Source organism: Lissotriton helveticus, chromosome 6, assembly GCF_964261635.1.
Source record: "Lissotriton helveticus chromosome 6, aLisHel1.1, whole genome shotgun sequence".
Classification (NCBI taxonomy): domain Eukaryota; kingdom Metazoa; phylum Chordata; class Amphibia; order Caudata; family Salamandridae; genus Lissotriton; species Lissotriton helveticus.
The window spans coordinates 461637222-461653056 of record NC_136067.1 but is presented as its reverse complement, the minus strand read 5'-3'; the positions used below and the strand labels follow the sequence as shown (position 1 = coordinate 461653056).

At 43.8% G+C, this 15835-nt stretch overlaps 1 protein-coding gene across 1 annotated transcript in view; it reads right to left on the bottom strand.

Moving 5' to 3' along the window:
- The window catches only part of MYOM2 (myomesin 2), a 724606-nt gene that overhangs the window by 242761 nt on the left and 466010 nt on the right, over positions 1 to 15835 (bottom strand). The window contains exon 18 of the mRNA XM_078647923.1: positions 5231 to 5418. Within this exon, the coding sequence (XP_078504049.1) occupies positions 5231 to 5418 (188 nt within the window). The remainder of the gene's footprint in view (positions 1 to 5230; positions 5419 to 15835) is intronic.

Sequence of the window (15835 nt, the reverse complement as noted above, 5' to 3'; positions counted from 1 at the left end):
TGACACTTTCAGACAGCACAGGCCTACCCCTACATCCTGCAGTCTCAGCCTCACTGGATTTCCTGTAATTAGATTAGTGAATGGGCTAGAAGGGGAGCATTAGAGAATCTTAGCCACACCAGCGGATTGACTTAGCCAGATCCATTTTGCATTTTGGAAGAATAGCGCTGTTAGAAATGGGGTCTCTAGTTGGCAGTGGTTTGCACCCTGTCCAAGTGAGAACCATCTCTTGAGTCAGAGTAAGGAAGTCACACAGCTAAGATGACCCCTGCTTACCCCCTTGGTAGCTTGGAACTAGCAGTCAGGCTTATGTCAGAGGTAATGTGCAAATCATTTGTATACACACACAATAACACAGTCAAAATACTACAAAATGAGTCCACACCAGTTTAGAATAATAGCTAATATTTATCTGAATAAAACAAGGCCAGCACAACAAATATCCAACATAAACAAGTAAAGATAACACTTTTCAAAGGCTAAGCAAATGTAATCCATAGAAATCTATGAATGCATCATTTGTAGCACAAAATACCTGAGATCTGTCAAAATTCAGAGACGAAAACATGCGCAGGGGAGGTGAGGTGTTGCAAAAATGAAGAGATGCATTAGTTCTTTATTCCCAGGAAAGGTGATGCGTTGTTTCCTTACTGTCAGGGGAGGTGATACATTGATGTTCAAACATTTTATTTCAGTTCCTTACTGCTGGGCTACGTTGCTAAAGAGACAGCGGCGAAGTACGATGTGTCAAAATCCAGGCACGCTGTGTGAATGTGGTGGCAATGAAGCAGCTGTTGCGTCTATTTCACAGCCCCAAAGCAGGTGATGCATCAATTCTTCAGCAGCAAAGGAGGACTGCGTCAGAGTAGGAGTGGGTGCCACAGACATCAGTGACATGGTGCTTGGGACTCGGGCTGCAGTGGTTTATCAGCTGCGCAGCAGGCACTGCATTGATTCTTCAGCCACACAATGGTGATGCATCGCTTTTTCAGCCGCACAGCAGTGCAGCATTGAGATAACATGCGCTTAGAGTTGATGCATGGATTTTCTCACCAGTTTGCACTTTGAAGGTGCCAGGAACTGGATTTGGCACCACTTGGCAAGTCAGGGCTCTCAGCAGAGGATCCCTAAGCTGCAAGCAGCAGGCTAGCACAACAAAACAACACGCAGAGTATCAGTCCCACCTACAGCACCCAGCTCTTCTTCCTGGCAGAATGTCCTTTGTACAGAAGTGTTCTGACTTTAGAGTGTCAGGGGTCCAATACGTAAACCCCTTTCTGCCTTTGAAGTAGGCAAATTTCAAAGAAAAGTCTTTGTAGTGCACACAAACCTGTCTTTCCCTAACCTGGCTCCAGATACACTACAGAGGGTGGAAACAGCTTTCTGTATGGAATTTTTAATCCTGGCTAAGTCTGTAAACGGTTAAAATCTTCTTGGTCACTGACTCGAGAGAAAAAGTTATTAAAGAGCTTTTAATTAAAATGTGTCCAAACAAATTGTCAGACAGAGGCACGTCGGAGGAGCAGTGCCCCATTTCGAGCTTGTCGGTTGCAAGCCAGAATAAAAGCAAATCCCTGAGGATTGCTTTACACAGAGCCTGACATGTTTGAAGGGCTACTTATGTGGAAGGCACAATCAATGCTGAAAGCCCACTAGTAACATTTGATTTACAGGCCCTGAGCACACCTGGTGCATTTTACCAGGGACTTACTAGTAAATCAAATATGCCAATCATTGATAAACCAATCACCAATACAATGTACACAGGGAGCACTTGCACTGTAGCACTGATCAGTAATGGCAAAGTGCCAGGAGTCCTAAAATAATTAGAAACAAAATGCAGAACACAGTCAAAAACAGTAGGTGAGAGGAAAAAAGACAGGGGAAATCACTCCAAAAGATGCCAGGTCCTACAAGTGCTTTCTGGAACAAGAATCTGCCACAATGTGGAGGAAGTGATCATATCTGAGGTTGGCAACCTGCAAGCCATTAGTCAAGGCTGCCCCCTGCTTGACGCCCAGGTACACTGAATAAATATGTGAGAGGTGCCAAGCAACTCATGTCTACTGCCTTAAACAACAAGGACTGCCCTGCTGGAACCCTTATCTGCAACCAAAGGACTGCACTCTGTAGGACTGCACCTGTGGCACAATCTGGTACTACAGACCTTAGGACGTTGCCTGGCTTCACAAGGATTAAAGAGTGGACTCTCTGTAAGTTATAGCTTAACCAAGCCTACCTGCATCATCTCAACTAAGAAGCGCCCCATACTAGAGTGCATCTAGTGGACTTTAAGGGTTTTAGCCAGGTGCATTTTGGAAATTGTAGTCCCAACATCCCAAGGACCGTCTCAGAGCTTCTAGACCTTTGGATTGGTGTTTTGCACACTTTGAACCCTCAAGAGGAACTTCAGGAAGACAATCCAGAAATTAGGAGAAGTTTGGAGCAACTTTTGGAAAAAGATCTATAAATTGACCGATCTGATATTTAGAGTGAAGTCGACTATGTCGAACCACAACCCCGCATGAATTTCAGGTTTGTCCCGCTGAAATCTCCAGAGCTCAAGTTGATCGGGGCCCCCGTTTGACCTAGCCAATGAAAGAGCTACACATCTGGCCTGCTGGAGAGGTCCACAGGCCGTCAAGAGAGAATCCTCCAGAAAAGTTTCTAAGTAAGTATTTCCGAGCAGGTCTTCATTGTGGTCAGCCTTAAACTTTGACTTGGTCCCTGTCAAGCGCGACCAGATGTCACAAATTGATGCAATGGGTTTAAAGCACTAAAACGTGTTTATTATTTAAAAATTCATATCTCCCGTTCCATACATTGGATTGTTTTTGTGTTTTTGGTGTCTATTTGTTCATAAAAATATAACCTATGGTGTTGATTTTTTATTGTGTATTATAACATTGGAATGTGAAGAACTCCACTGAAAACAATGGAGAGCTCCGTGCTTCTACGGGCCGGTGAAGGCCCGCAGAGCAACAGTCCAATGTTGCTTTTGTTCACAGCTGTTGCTGTGAATAAAAGCCTCTCGGAGCTCAAAGGGATTTAAACCCCCTCGGGTTCCTAGATGCCTTTGTTTTATTTGTTAGAACATTCTGCCCTTGAGTGGCAGGATGTTCTAATAGCCTTACAGCCCTTTGTAGCTGGGCTATACCAGCTATTAAAGTCCTGCTCCCTTGTCAAAGGCCCTGGCCTTCGGCTCGGGCGTTTAAGGCTGGAGCTACAGCGGGCTATAAGCCTATATCGTGTCTTACTTATTTAATCTATTGTTGTTTTGCATTGTTGTTTTAAATTGCTTTACACACCTGTCTCCTAAGTTAAGCCTGCCTGCTTGTTGCCAGCTATCAGTGGTTGAAAAAGGAAATAATTTATTGAAACCATGAGTGAACCTTTTATTGTCTTTGTGGCCTTGTTACTAGTGGTAGGGCCTTACTTATCATTACTAATAACCACTTTCCAACAATACTGTAATGTATATGTAAATGACTAATATTTTATAATTAATTCGGTGTATCACTGAGTGAAGTATGATGGTTCCTGGTGTCTGAAAAAGATTCCAGAGGAACACTGTGCTGATAGTAGCTATATACCCACGTGCTAATGGGCTTATTGTGTCGGTCTTTTATTTTACTAACATTAAAAATGTGGAGAGCAGCATTTTGGAACTATTCCCATGACCTAAGTGGAAAAAGGTAGCATTTAAGTTTCTTGATCTGCTTTACTGATGGCAAAAGATCAATTGTCATATAATGGAAAACTCTCATACCTCTCCTTCGTACTCAGTTAACAAAAATTGTAATATACTGGGCAGAGGTGGAAAGCATTGCCTTGTGAATGGAGGAGAGGAAGAGGCTTGCAGAAACAACTCACTGTAGAGCAATGTGGTGTGATTCTCCTGGTATATAAAGAGAATGGCAAAGATGACAATAAATTGCCATGAGACCATATGCACTAGCCAACAAAATATTGATAGTTGACATCTACGAACTGCAATGAACTTGGCCAAATAAATCCTGAGTTTATGGGCCTCGACTTAACTGAATTAATATTAGGGGTGTAATTGTAGGGCCATTGCTTCATAATAAAGATTCCCTGCTCAACCTGTTAGATGGTGTGTTCACTGGAATTCAGCTGCATATTCAAATGTAAGCAATATATATAGTTAACAATGCTTGTCGGTGGCCCTGGCTTCCAGAGGGTTGCTTCAATTTTTGGGGGGAAGATTTGGGAGTACATTTATGATAGTTGATACGATTGCTGAGAAACAATTAATAGCTTGAACATATCCTGTAGTTGGCATGGCACTATGGGCCAGGTTTATAAAGCTTTTCTGAGGCTGCAAATGGCAACATTTGCATATTCGGACATTTGTGAGCACAAAAAAAGCTTTTTTTTAATGTTCAAAGGCCCAATTGGTGGTTCAGTAACCTATTACCGAATCCCAAATTGTTTACGATTCTGTATTAGAGAGGGGAGTCCCTTCCTACCACGGAATCACAATGGTATTTGTGAATGTCTTACTAAAAAGCAAAAATAACAACAACATCAATTATGTGCAGTTTAAAAAGTACCACCGCTGGCCTTTCTTGCTTTTCACGTTTATATCCGTTATCTCCGATGAATAAAGGGTCGTTCTACTGTTTGTAATATAATTCCTACTGTACATGGCAGCTAATCCTTTATATGCCTGTTTCTCTTGTTTGCTAGCTTTGATACTATGATGTGCTTCTGCATCACTCACGCACTCAAGAAAAGATATGCAAACGCTCACGCATGCACACACACAAACGTTTCCACTCACTAACTCTCTCACACACACACACACACACACACGCACAAACACAGGGACTGTTTTCCTCATAAGCGCTATCATCTCCCAGCTCTTGCAAGTACACTATTTATGTCAAGGTGAGCTCCAACTATTCCCCCTCCCTCACATCCACACATACAACGTGATCATGGAAGGGGTATCAAGAAAGCTGAATGCACCCCCTAGTTGCAGGATATCACATTTGTTACTGTCTCTGGGAACACTCAAATTTGGCAAGAATCTGAACTCTGCCAGATGCCACCAGATAGCTATGTTATGCAATATGGCTTAAATCTTTTTTTTTTAACACTGCTCCCATTCTCATCTATAGGTGAGCACCTGAAAGATAGATATTATTTCTGCTAGCTACAATAGAAAGACAGGAGTAAAATAATAAGCATTAGCAGTAATACAGACCGTAAAAAGTCTCTCTTTGATTACGTTGATATTGACTTCGTGCCAGTTAAGATGGTTGACTTCTCGTTTGTCAATATAATAACCATTAATTGTAGATCCACCACTGAATTTCGGCACTTTCCAGCCAAGTGTCATTGAGTGGCCATCACAGTTAAGAAGAGTTATACCATAGGGATGCGAAGGGCTGGCTGCAGGAAAGGAAAAAAACAGTTTTATTAAATGCTTCAATAGCTCCTAAACAGTAGCGTTAAATGGAGATAGTGCTGTCTTGTGATTGCGGCAAAGAATGCTGTCCTGATTACAAGTCAGGTGGAACCAAATTAACACATGCTTGAGTGTATTAATTTCGCCTCACTTGATTAATGATGATTAGGTTTTTCCGCACCTGGATTTATGAGATGAGGAACAGTCGGTCACGGTTTCTCTGGCCAGAAAAAGTACACAAAAGGTTGGCTGCAGCACCCTGCCTCATGGTGTTTTATTTTGAACAGGGGGAAGCATATGATATTTCTCTCTGCTAAAAAAAAACCTTCCCTTATTATTTCATACTCCGTCTACCCCACAATCTCACCCCCACACGCATACCTTTATAACCTGCTCAATGCAGTTGGTAAAGGTGTGAGGTAAACCAGAACGGAATATGGGATTCCATGTGGTTTCACGACCAGAAAAGTCAGCTGAGCATTGTAATTCACCATTGCATCTGTTTTAGTTGTAATTGCATGGTACTTGGTCGATGTTACTGCACAAAGTGTTTAAAAAGCACAAAATGCTTGGATTACTTACCAGTAATCTTCATTGCTCCGATTCTGATTTACTAGTCCCATATCTTACTGATGTAATGGAGTGACTCTGTCCATCAACTCCTCCCTATCGCCTTTGCAAGATGAATAAACTCCTCTCTTTCCTACAACTTCTAGTTCATTAGCAAGTCCAGGAGGGCTGCTAAAAGGAAGGAAGGGTGGGGAGAGGAGTAAGGATTGAGATGAGTAAGGAGGAATTGGAGTAATGAAGATTACTGGTAAGTAATCCTGGCATTACCTCCTCATCTTCCTAACCTCATCCCATTCCTTGCTAATGGAGTGATGCCAATTCAAATAAATGCCCATTCAAATAACCTTTTAGCAGCTCCCAGATCATACAAGATAAAAAGAAAAACACTAAAACAGAGAAAATAGAAGGACGAATATTTATTGTCATTCAATCCAACAATTTTTAACAATGTTGAGGGATGGAATAGAAACCATAGGTTATGAATGAGTAAATAAACACCAAATTATTTATTCATTGGAACCCATGGGACATGTGAAGCAAAAGAAACGTCAGACCCCTGTAGAACATCGAATCTGTAATGTCAAATCAAAATCAAATCAAATAAAACTTTATTCGGATAAGGGAACTTATCCATAAAAGTACAAACGAATCAAAGCAATTGTACAGAATACATTTTTTTTTTTTTTTTTTTTTTTAAAGACAACAAATTCCTAAGGTTAGTGCAGATAAAACAAAGTATAATAGGGACTAAATTAATACATTAAAAAAGAAATCTATCCTTGAAACACAAAAGAGAAAGGATACTAAACACAATATGATTTCTGAAACTTAATACACAGTAGTGTAAACAATACTTTAAATATAGAATTTATCATAATCTTTTCGGAATTTAATACATGATTTTAAAAAACAGAGTATAGGGACAATTGAAAATTCTGTGTCCAAACATTGTAAGGCTTTGAGCGCCAGACGGCATTGGCGCAATCCCATGTATTTTACTAATGGTAAAATCCAATTTCTCCGTGGGTGGTCATAGAGACTGCAGAAGAACATTACATGGAGAAGCGTTTGCTCTGACTGCCCATCACAAGGACAGGTGGAGAGATTTGAGGACCAATCGTTGGTCTTGGGGAAAGTCACTAAGCGGTGGAAAATACTGAAGCGAAACCGGGTCAGCAAGAATTTGTCATAATATGTGATGGATGTTAGCAGTAAATAAGGCTGAGTCCCCCAAGAGCTTTGTACTGCTAAGAGATGAACATTAGTCGGCTTAGAAATCTCTCTTGCCATTCGGAGCTCACGCAGGTGGGATAAACATACGTTTTTCAGAGTGGCTCGTGATATGCCCACGATGGTTTCGGGATGGGTAAAATGGGACTCTAAATTTAGATCAGTGAAAAATTTTGAAACATAATCCAGCCATGTTATGCTCTTCCATCTTTCTAGTACAAAGATAAGGTGGTCCGAGTTGAATATGTATTTTACAATTATTATGTACTGGTATATGGTAGAATCTTACAATATAATAAGCCGCCACAATCACGGTCTAACCGAGGCGCTCCGGTCATTGCAGCCCCACGAGAGAGAAGAATGATGTGCAGTACATTTTGAAGTATACTACATGAAGACCCCAATTACTACACTTAAGACGCCGGATTAAAATTTCGAAACCAATAGGAGCAAATTCAAGCCCAAGACGTGACGCCAGACATGCCGTCCGCCTCACACCATGCTCTCCACCTTGTCCTGATGAAGTCCCCAACATGAGGGAAGAATAACCCTTCTATTTACTCGGGGTAGAAACGTAGACTACGCCGAACCCTACACGCCATAGGAACAAATGAACAATTTTTTCTAACCTATGTGTGATGTACTTTGGGAACATTGCTAGTACTTTAATTGTAAAGGAGTTATTATTTTTATGTGATGTAACACTGTCACACCACCTTTACCACGTCCCACACTTACCTCTCACTCCCCTTTTCCTATCCTCACTGAGAGCAACAATTGTGTAATGACTGTACAAATTACATAAATGTTATGCAGACGATTTACAAATAATGGTATGCAATTAAAAGCATAATTACTGCATCTATATGGAATAAATACAATTCCTTAAATACTGCATACTACACCTCTTATTGCGCTGAATATATGTATTGAAAAATAATTGTGGTGTGTAAGATTCTATCATATACCAGTACATAATAATTGTAAAATACATATTCAACTCGGACCACCTTATCTTTGTACTTACATATCGACCCAGGTCCATGAGTTACGAGGGCACACCCCTTTACTACTCATACTTCCATCTTTCTAGGGCAAGGCAGTCGATAATCAAAGAGCGAGTAAGCTTACATTCATCTGTATGCCATATACGCTGCCACAGTAGGATCGGTTGGATGGCAATCATGTCAGATATATAGTCCATACCTAGTTCCACGTGGCAGCCATAGATCGGGGAGCTTTTGGGGACCGCTAAAAGATACCTTAGAAAACAGTTTTCCACCTTTTGAATACATGCGGTGGCAGTAATACCCCATATTCCTGCTCCATATAGAGCTACTGAGGAGCATTTATAAATCTGGAGCAGTTTGCGTGCCGGACGCTGGCCTAGATTCCAGGCAAACGTTGACAGGGCCAGTGTTGTTCTAAGGAATGACAGTTTCCTGCTTTGGATAGCTGGTCGCCAGTTTTGTTTATTATCAATCAGAATTCCCAGATAAGGGTATGTTTTTGTGCAGTCTAACTTGGTGTTGTTTATATATATACCCTTTGTGTGACTAGTGGCTTTCCCAACATGCATGATGAAGGTTTTCTTGTTATTGACCTTTAGATCTAGGCTTTCCATGAATTGGCAGTATCTGTTGACAAGCAATTGTAGTTGGCAGGGAGTCCGCGCCATTATGACCGCGTCGTCTGCATAGAGCAGAGCTGGAATAGGACGACGGCCAATCATGGAGAGATCCTGACTACCCTCTAGCATTGCCACCTCCATACCGTTAGTATACAGGTTAAAAAGGAAGGGAGCCAGCACGCAGCCCTGTCTGACTCCCTTCACCACGTCAAAAGACCTGGTTAACTCCCCCCCCGTGCCATAGCGGACTTTGGCTGATGCCCCTGAGTAGAGGTCTTGCATGAAGCGGATTAAAGGGGGGTCTACGCCTATTTTAATGAGGATATTCCACAACTTGCAATGAGACACACAGTCGAACGCTGCCGACAGGTCAACGTATGCCAGATGGAGTTTACCCTTCTTCGCCCCCACAAATTTACCCGCTAGTAGGGACAAATTTAGTGCTTGTTCTACCGTCCCCATACCCTCACGAAATCCGTACTGTAGGTCTGACAGTATTTGGTTTTCGGCTGCCCAGCTACGAAGTTTTTGGAGGACTAGCCGCCCTGCGACCTTACCCGTTGCATCTAATAAAGAAATGGGCTGATAACAAGCTGGGTCATTTCGATCCCCTTTCTTGTAAATTGGGAGGAGGATTTTGGATTTCCATGAGGTGATTGGGCCTTTTTCGTTAACTGCATCAAAGACCCTAGTGAGGATAGGGGACCCCAAATCCAAATTATGTCTAAATATGTCAAGAGGAACCCCATAAGGGCCAGGGGCTTTCCCACATTTCGATGACTTTAGCGCAGTAACTACCTCCTCGTGGGAGAAGCTAAGATTGCTTCCCTCTCGAGGTACAGCAGGTACCTGTGTGGGTGCAGCTGTTCCCCCAAAAATAGCTGAAAAGTGAGTGAGCCAGGCGCACTCATCCACTGCCACCTCGATTCTCGGATTCAAATTAGAATTTGTTAAGAAGGGAGTTTTAACTGTACGCCAAAATGTGGTTGAGTCCCTTGCAAGGCAGCTTTTGTGCAGTGTCTCCCATAAGGTTTTTTTGATCTCTAGCTTACACCGCTTTAGGGACTGATTATACTTCCTTCTAAGACGGACTATTTCTGATTTGTTTCTAATGCTGCATCGGAGTGCCTTCTTCAGACACGAGTAGGCTCTCCTAGTGGCAGCGTTGAACCAGCCCTTTTTTGGTTTCTTAGTTCCCTTTGATTTACTTAATAGTTCGTCATTAATTGTTTTAGTAATGGTCAGGAAACTATCTATAATTTTTTCAGGGGGAGAGTCAGCATTGAGGCATGTTTCTATTTGTGGTAGAGTGCGGCTAAGAACTCTACCTGTGAGTGCAACAGGATCCACAGTTTTCCACTTTATGGTGAAACCATTTAATTTGCCCATACTCAGTGCATCTTGGGTTAGTAGGGAGGGTGAGTTAGCCGTATTACAGGAGTCAGGCACTATGATAGTCATAGAGTTTGGGAAATGATCACTGTTTGGGTTAGTGCCTATCAGAAAACAACCAATTTGGTCTTTCAAGACTTGAGAAACTAGGATAAAGTCAATCAAGGAGGAATGGCCTCTTCCACTAAACGTTGGAGAAAATGCTACTGGGGGAACAACAAGCTCATTTGCAAAGCCGAGTTCTAAAGTGACTAGGATTTCCATTAAGCGGTGGCCTAAACTGGAATGCGGGAAATGAGTTAAATTTAGACCCCCCTCATCCACCCAACCACATTTTTTGGAGCCACTGTCCTTACAGAGACTAACATTAAAGTCCCCTCCCCAGATAAGATTAAATTGTTTATTCCTTATTTTTTTCCGGTCTACCAGCAGGAGACGGAGAATTTCCTCCAGGACAGGGAGTATGTCTACGGTCCGTAGGTTGTTATAAAAATTGACTACATAGTAAACCGCTTTTATATTTAGTGTTAGTTTCAATATTTGGAAGTTTGGCGCACTCACTACAACCTGTATGCTACTGATAGGAAAGATCGTTAGCGATATAAGTTGCTAAACCACCTTTTGATCTACCAGAAGTAGAGGGTTGGGCAGGACAAATAAAAGTTTTATACCCTTGAAGATGGAATTGGGTAGTGGACCAGGTTTCCTGAAAACACAGGATGTTGTGTTTGCGGATTTCAGAGAGCCAAGAGGGTGATTCTACATTAAGTCTAAGGCCTGCCACATTCCAAAATATCATGGAGAAATGCGTGGAATTCTGCTTTACGGGACCCACGGCCTCACCAGTGCTAGCGAAACCCTCTGCTTCGACGGCTAGAACAATACCTGGGGATTTGTCTATCGTCTCACGCTGCAGGGGCACTAGAGAAGCCTCTATAGTAGGCATGAGGACTAGATTAGGACTGCCATTTTCATTTGGTGGTGATTTAAGGCAGGCCAGTGCCCTAGAAGCGGACATGGATTTTACGGGGACCAACTTTGCGCTTAAAGACTTGTTTTTAATAGGCCCCTCAGATGGGCGGGCGATGATTAGATCAGAAGGTGCCAGTCATTCATTTTCATCGAGACCGGACAAGCAGTCAAAAGAATTGTACGTAGGAATGGTCCAGCCACCATATGAGCTGTGTTGATGGAGCCAGCCTAGAGGCGGTACATGCGACCAGCTAGGACGTTGGGGGTGGATAGAAAAGGGGGAGTTTACCAGACCGGGTCTTGATACAGGGAAATGCGGTTGAAGATTTGAGATTAAGAAAAAGTTGGGTCTATGCGCAGATAAACGGGGATTAGGAGCAGACATCAGAGACCTAAGGTAGAAGTAACTCAAGTTTCGTGAAGAAATACTTCCCTCGCCATTCCCTGGAAAACAATCACTAATGTGAGTGATAACTCGATAGTCCTTAAAATTAATTACCACCCCATCCCCAGCTATATCTTTAGGTCGGGGACCCACCCACTTACAACGTCTGACTGATATAATATCGCCATTTAGATGTGGTGGGAGGGGTCTATTGATACGCAACCAGTGGATGACCTTATTTCTAAGGCTAGCTTGAGATTCTATGGTTCCTTCTGTCAGAACTGGGACCCCTGTCAAGGTGATAACATAATTTGATGCCTCTGGGGGTAAGTCTATGGGATGTTGACTACTAGTACTAAATTTTGGCGCCTGACAGGTAGGGGGCTTTGGGAGGATGGTACTTGCTTTAGGGTTCTTAGGAGGCATTGAGTTGGTTTTAGCACTAAGTTTATGTTGAGTTGGCTTGGCACTAGATGATGGGAGCGGAGAAAACCCAGTAATAGGCGCAGAGCCCACCCCAAGGGACGTGGTTGACTTCTGGATAGGGGACTTTACTGGGGTGGAATTTGAAGTGCCGCAGGTTGCTTTGGGACCGTCTCATTAGACTCGGAGATCTCCAGCAATCTAGTCATCTGAGCCCCCAATCTCTTTACTCCCTCTAGGAGTGGTAGCAAAAGGGTTTTAAGGAGATGCTCCAAGGTCTCCGTAAAAACCTGCTCGAAGTAAGGATTCTGTCAATAGATTAACTACCTGCGCGGACGTTTCATTGGCCGCTACGACCGTTTGAGATATGGGTATGATTGGGCTTTGTCCTGATTTGGTAGCCCCTCCCTTCTTCCTTCTTTTTTTTGGGGAAGCCCTTTGAGGTTCTCTTTGCCTTTTGGTGCCTTGGCTTTCTATGTGTGCCGTGACTGGTAACCGAGATGGAGCGGATGGAGCTGATGCTACTAACGGTTGAGAGACCAATACAGGAGCTTGAACCCTCTGGGTGGAGTCAGTATTAGTACACTCAATATGAGGCGAGAGAGGTCCATCTTGTAGAATTAATGGTATACCAATATTGCCATCTAGTTCACAATCCACACTTACCAAATGTGAGCTGGGATCCAGGGAAATTGTATGTACTTTTGATGCTAAGGGAGTGGACTTACACTTGAGGAGTTCGATAGATAACCGTCGTTCAGCACGACGCTCAGCCAGAGACAGTTCTCTATCAATCTCAGCAGTTGTCCTAGTAAAAAAGCTATCTAGGGGTCCAGTGATAGCCCCGCCTGATGTAGAGGGTTTAGCTTTCGGTGTGCATGTAGACATGGTGTAGATATTTAATATAGTGCCCAACCTTCGCTAATGTGAATGTTATATGCACTTAAGGGAGGACGTTTGTAAGTACAGTCGGGCAACAAGTACTCGACAGAGTTCGTAATGGATGTAAGAAACGAATCGAAAAGTCAAAGAGAGTGTCTTACTGTGTCAAAATGTCCAAGGAAGTCCTGGATGGAGATCAAAGGAGGGTGAGCCTGGCCCGGCCTCCTACGGCCTCTGAGGGCCTAAGAGGGCCCACCCTTTGCCCGGGCTTAGCCCCGGCTGGTCCCGCAACGCATCCCGCGACGCGGAACTAGTGCGTCCGTTATAAGCGCGGAAAATGCAAGAGGCGGCTTCCTGCCGCAAAGCAGGCTGGAGGTCGTAGTCTCCCCCGCTCGGCGGTTGCTCCGAGATAGGTGCGGCGGCGGGGGGAGAGTGATGGCAAACACCGGTAATAGCAAAGCTGTCCAGGCCAGGTTGCACAGGGGGCCCCAAATGGAGTTCACGCTGCTGTGAGGGTCTGTTCAAATGCACAAAAGTGCCCGCTCCTCCCAACTAGTGCGTCCGTTATAAGCGCCTCCAGGCGCGGAAAATGCAAGAGGCGGCTTCCTGCCGCAAAGCAGGCTGGAGGTCGTAGTCTCCCCCGCTCGGCGGTCGCTCCGAGATAGGTGCGGCGGCGGGGGGAGAGTGATGGCAAACACCGGTAATAGCAAAGCTGTCCAGGCCAGGTTGCACAGGGGGCCCCAAATGGAGTTCACGCTGCTGTGAGGGTCCGTTCAAATGCACAAAAGAATCTGTAATGAAAAACAAAGGTGTTCGGCGAAGACCATGTAGCAGCTCTACAAATATCCTTAATAGAGGCACTAAATCACTCAGCCCAGGGTGCCACCATAGCTTGGCTAGAGTTAGCCCTGAACCCACCCAGTACATCTGCACCAGAAGCTACATATGCCAAAAGGATAACAGCCTTGACCCATCTGGCCAAAGTAGAGGAGGGTGGCTTCCTACCCTTCTTTACAGGGCCAAAGTTGACAAACTCTCAGACTGGCGGTACTTCGCTGAACGTGGTGGTAAATTTTATGGGCCCTTACCACATCAAGGATCAAGACTGAAGAATCAAAAGCTGAATTCTCCTGTGGGAGATTCAGCAACACAATCTCTAGGTCCCAATGCAAGGAAGAATTGACCTTAGGAGGAAACTTCAGATCAAGAGACAACACGATCCTGTCATCAAAAATGCTCAAGTAAGGGGGACAGCATACCAGATGATTTAGTTCACCCCGCCACCTTTCAGAGGTGATGGCCACCAAGAAGAAAACTTTAAAAGTGAGAAACCTGAGGGAAACCTACTTCCCAAGTTCATGAGGATCACCAGGTAGGTAAGGAATCCCCATTTGCTGCAGATCTGAAGAAACACTTAAGGATCTCGGACAGATTCCTGTGATGGAGGTACAGCTGGGCTCAAATAGTCAGCCTGACAATTGAGAGCACCCTGGCTGTAAGTCACTTTGAGACTGAGGAGATTCGACTCCGCCCAGGAACAAATAGAGTCAGGGTGTTGAGGGAAGAGGAACTGGTGATGAACTGGCAAACAATGTATGACATCGCAACCTGATTGTGTCTTTGCACTAAAATGGCCCGATTTCTCAGGAGGGGAGCAAAATATACCAGAGTCTTGCAAACTGTTCTCTAATTGGATAAATGAATTTGCTCTCTTAGAGGCCAAAGACCTTGCACTGCATGGTGCTCCAGAACTGTCGCCCAACCCAGACTAATTGCATCAGCTGTAAGAATCACTGGAGCAGGAGGCAAGAACAAAGTTCCCTCTCCAGGGAAGGAGGGGACAACCACCAAAGAAGTTCGAGATGGACTGAAGTCGATACTAAAATCAAAGTGTCAAAATTCTACTGTTTGGGATGCCAATGGAGCAGGATATGATGAACCACAAGGCCCAGGTGAGGGCAAGCCCACTGAATGATGGCCAAGGTTGCTGCATAGAATAAAAAGGAAACACTAAATCAAGAGAAAACATATGAACCTTTAATACAGTGTACGAGGGCCAAGAGCATACCATATGGCCCTGAAGCTGCAGCCGGTCTTTGGCTGAAGCTTCTGATTTCTGAAGCAATGACTGAATGAGTGCTCTCAGGCTGGTGCACCTGGTCACTGGAAGAAATTCCATCCCCATGTGGGTGTCACAATGTGCTCCAATGTATTCCAGTGTTTGAGATGGAACCGTCAGGGATTGCAGGTTATTAATAGGAAACCAGAAAAACTGTAGAGTTTCTACAGTCTTGGATGTATCTGAGAGGGCTGTGTTTCAAGAAGGAACCTGGATTAGCAAATCATATACGTAAGGATGGATGATGACACCCTGTGAATTCAAAAGACCAATTACAGGAGCAAGGATCTTTTTAAAAATAAGAGGATAAGACTTGAGGTCAAAAGGAACTGCCAGTGGTGTGGGTCAATTGCAAATATGAGTAAACTCTGAGAAACCCAGCCATTGGAATATGCAGGTATGCATCCTGAAGGTCTATCTTTGTTAAAAAAAATCCCCTGGAGATACCAACATGATCACCTGTTGTATTGTATTCATTTTGAAATTACTAGTTTGAATGTACTGGTTGAGGATGCGAAAGTCTATAATTATACAACAGTCCACTGTGACTTTCTGAACTAGGAAGACCTGAGAGTAGCAAGCCAAACCCCTCTCCTGATGGCTCTGTCCTTATGCAAGGAATCAATGCTCTCCTCCTGGGCCTATCCCTTGGCCAACTTCTTGGGCCACTGGGTCTAAATAATGAGGCTCCTGAAATTCTGGAGACACTTGAAACACATAACCCTGTGACACTCCTTGGGCTACCCAGTTGTCGTGAATCGGGGTTCTCTAAATTTCCCTGAAAGAGTAAGAGACATC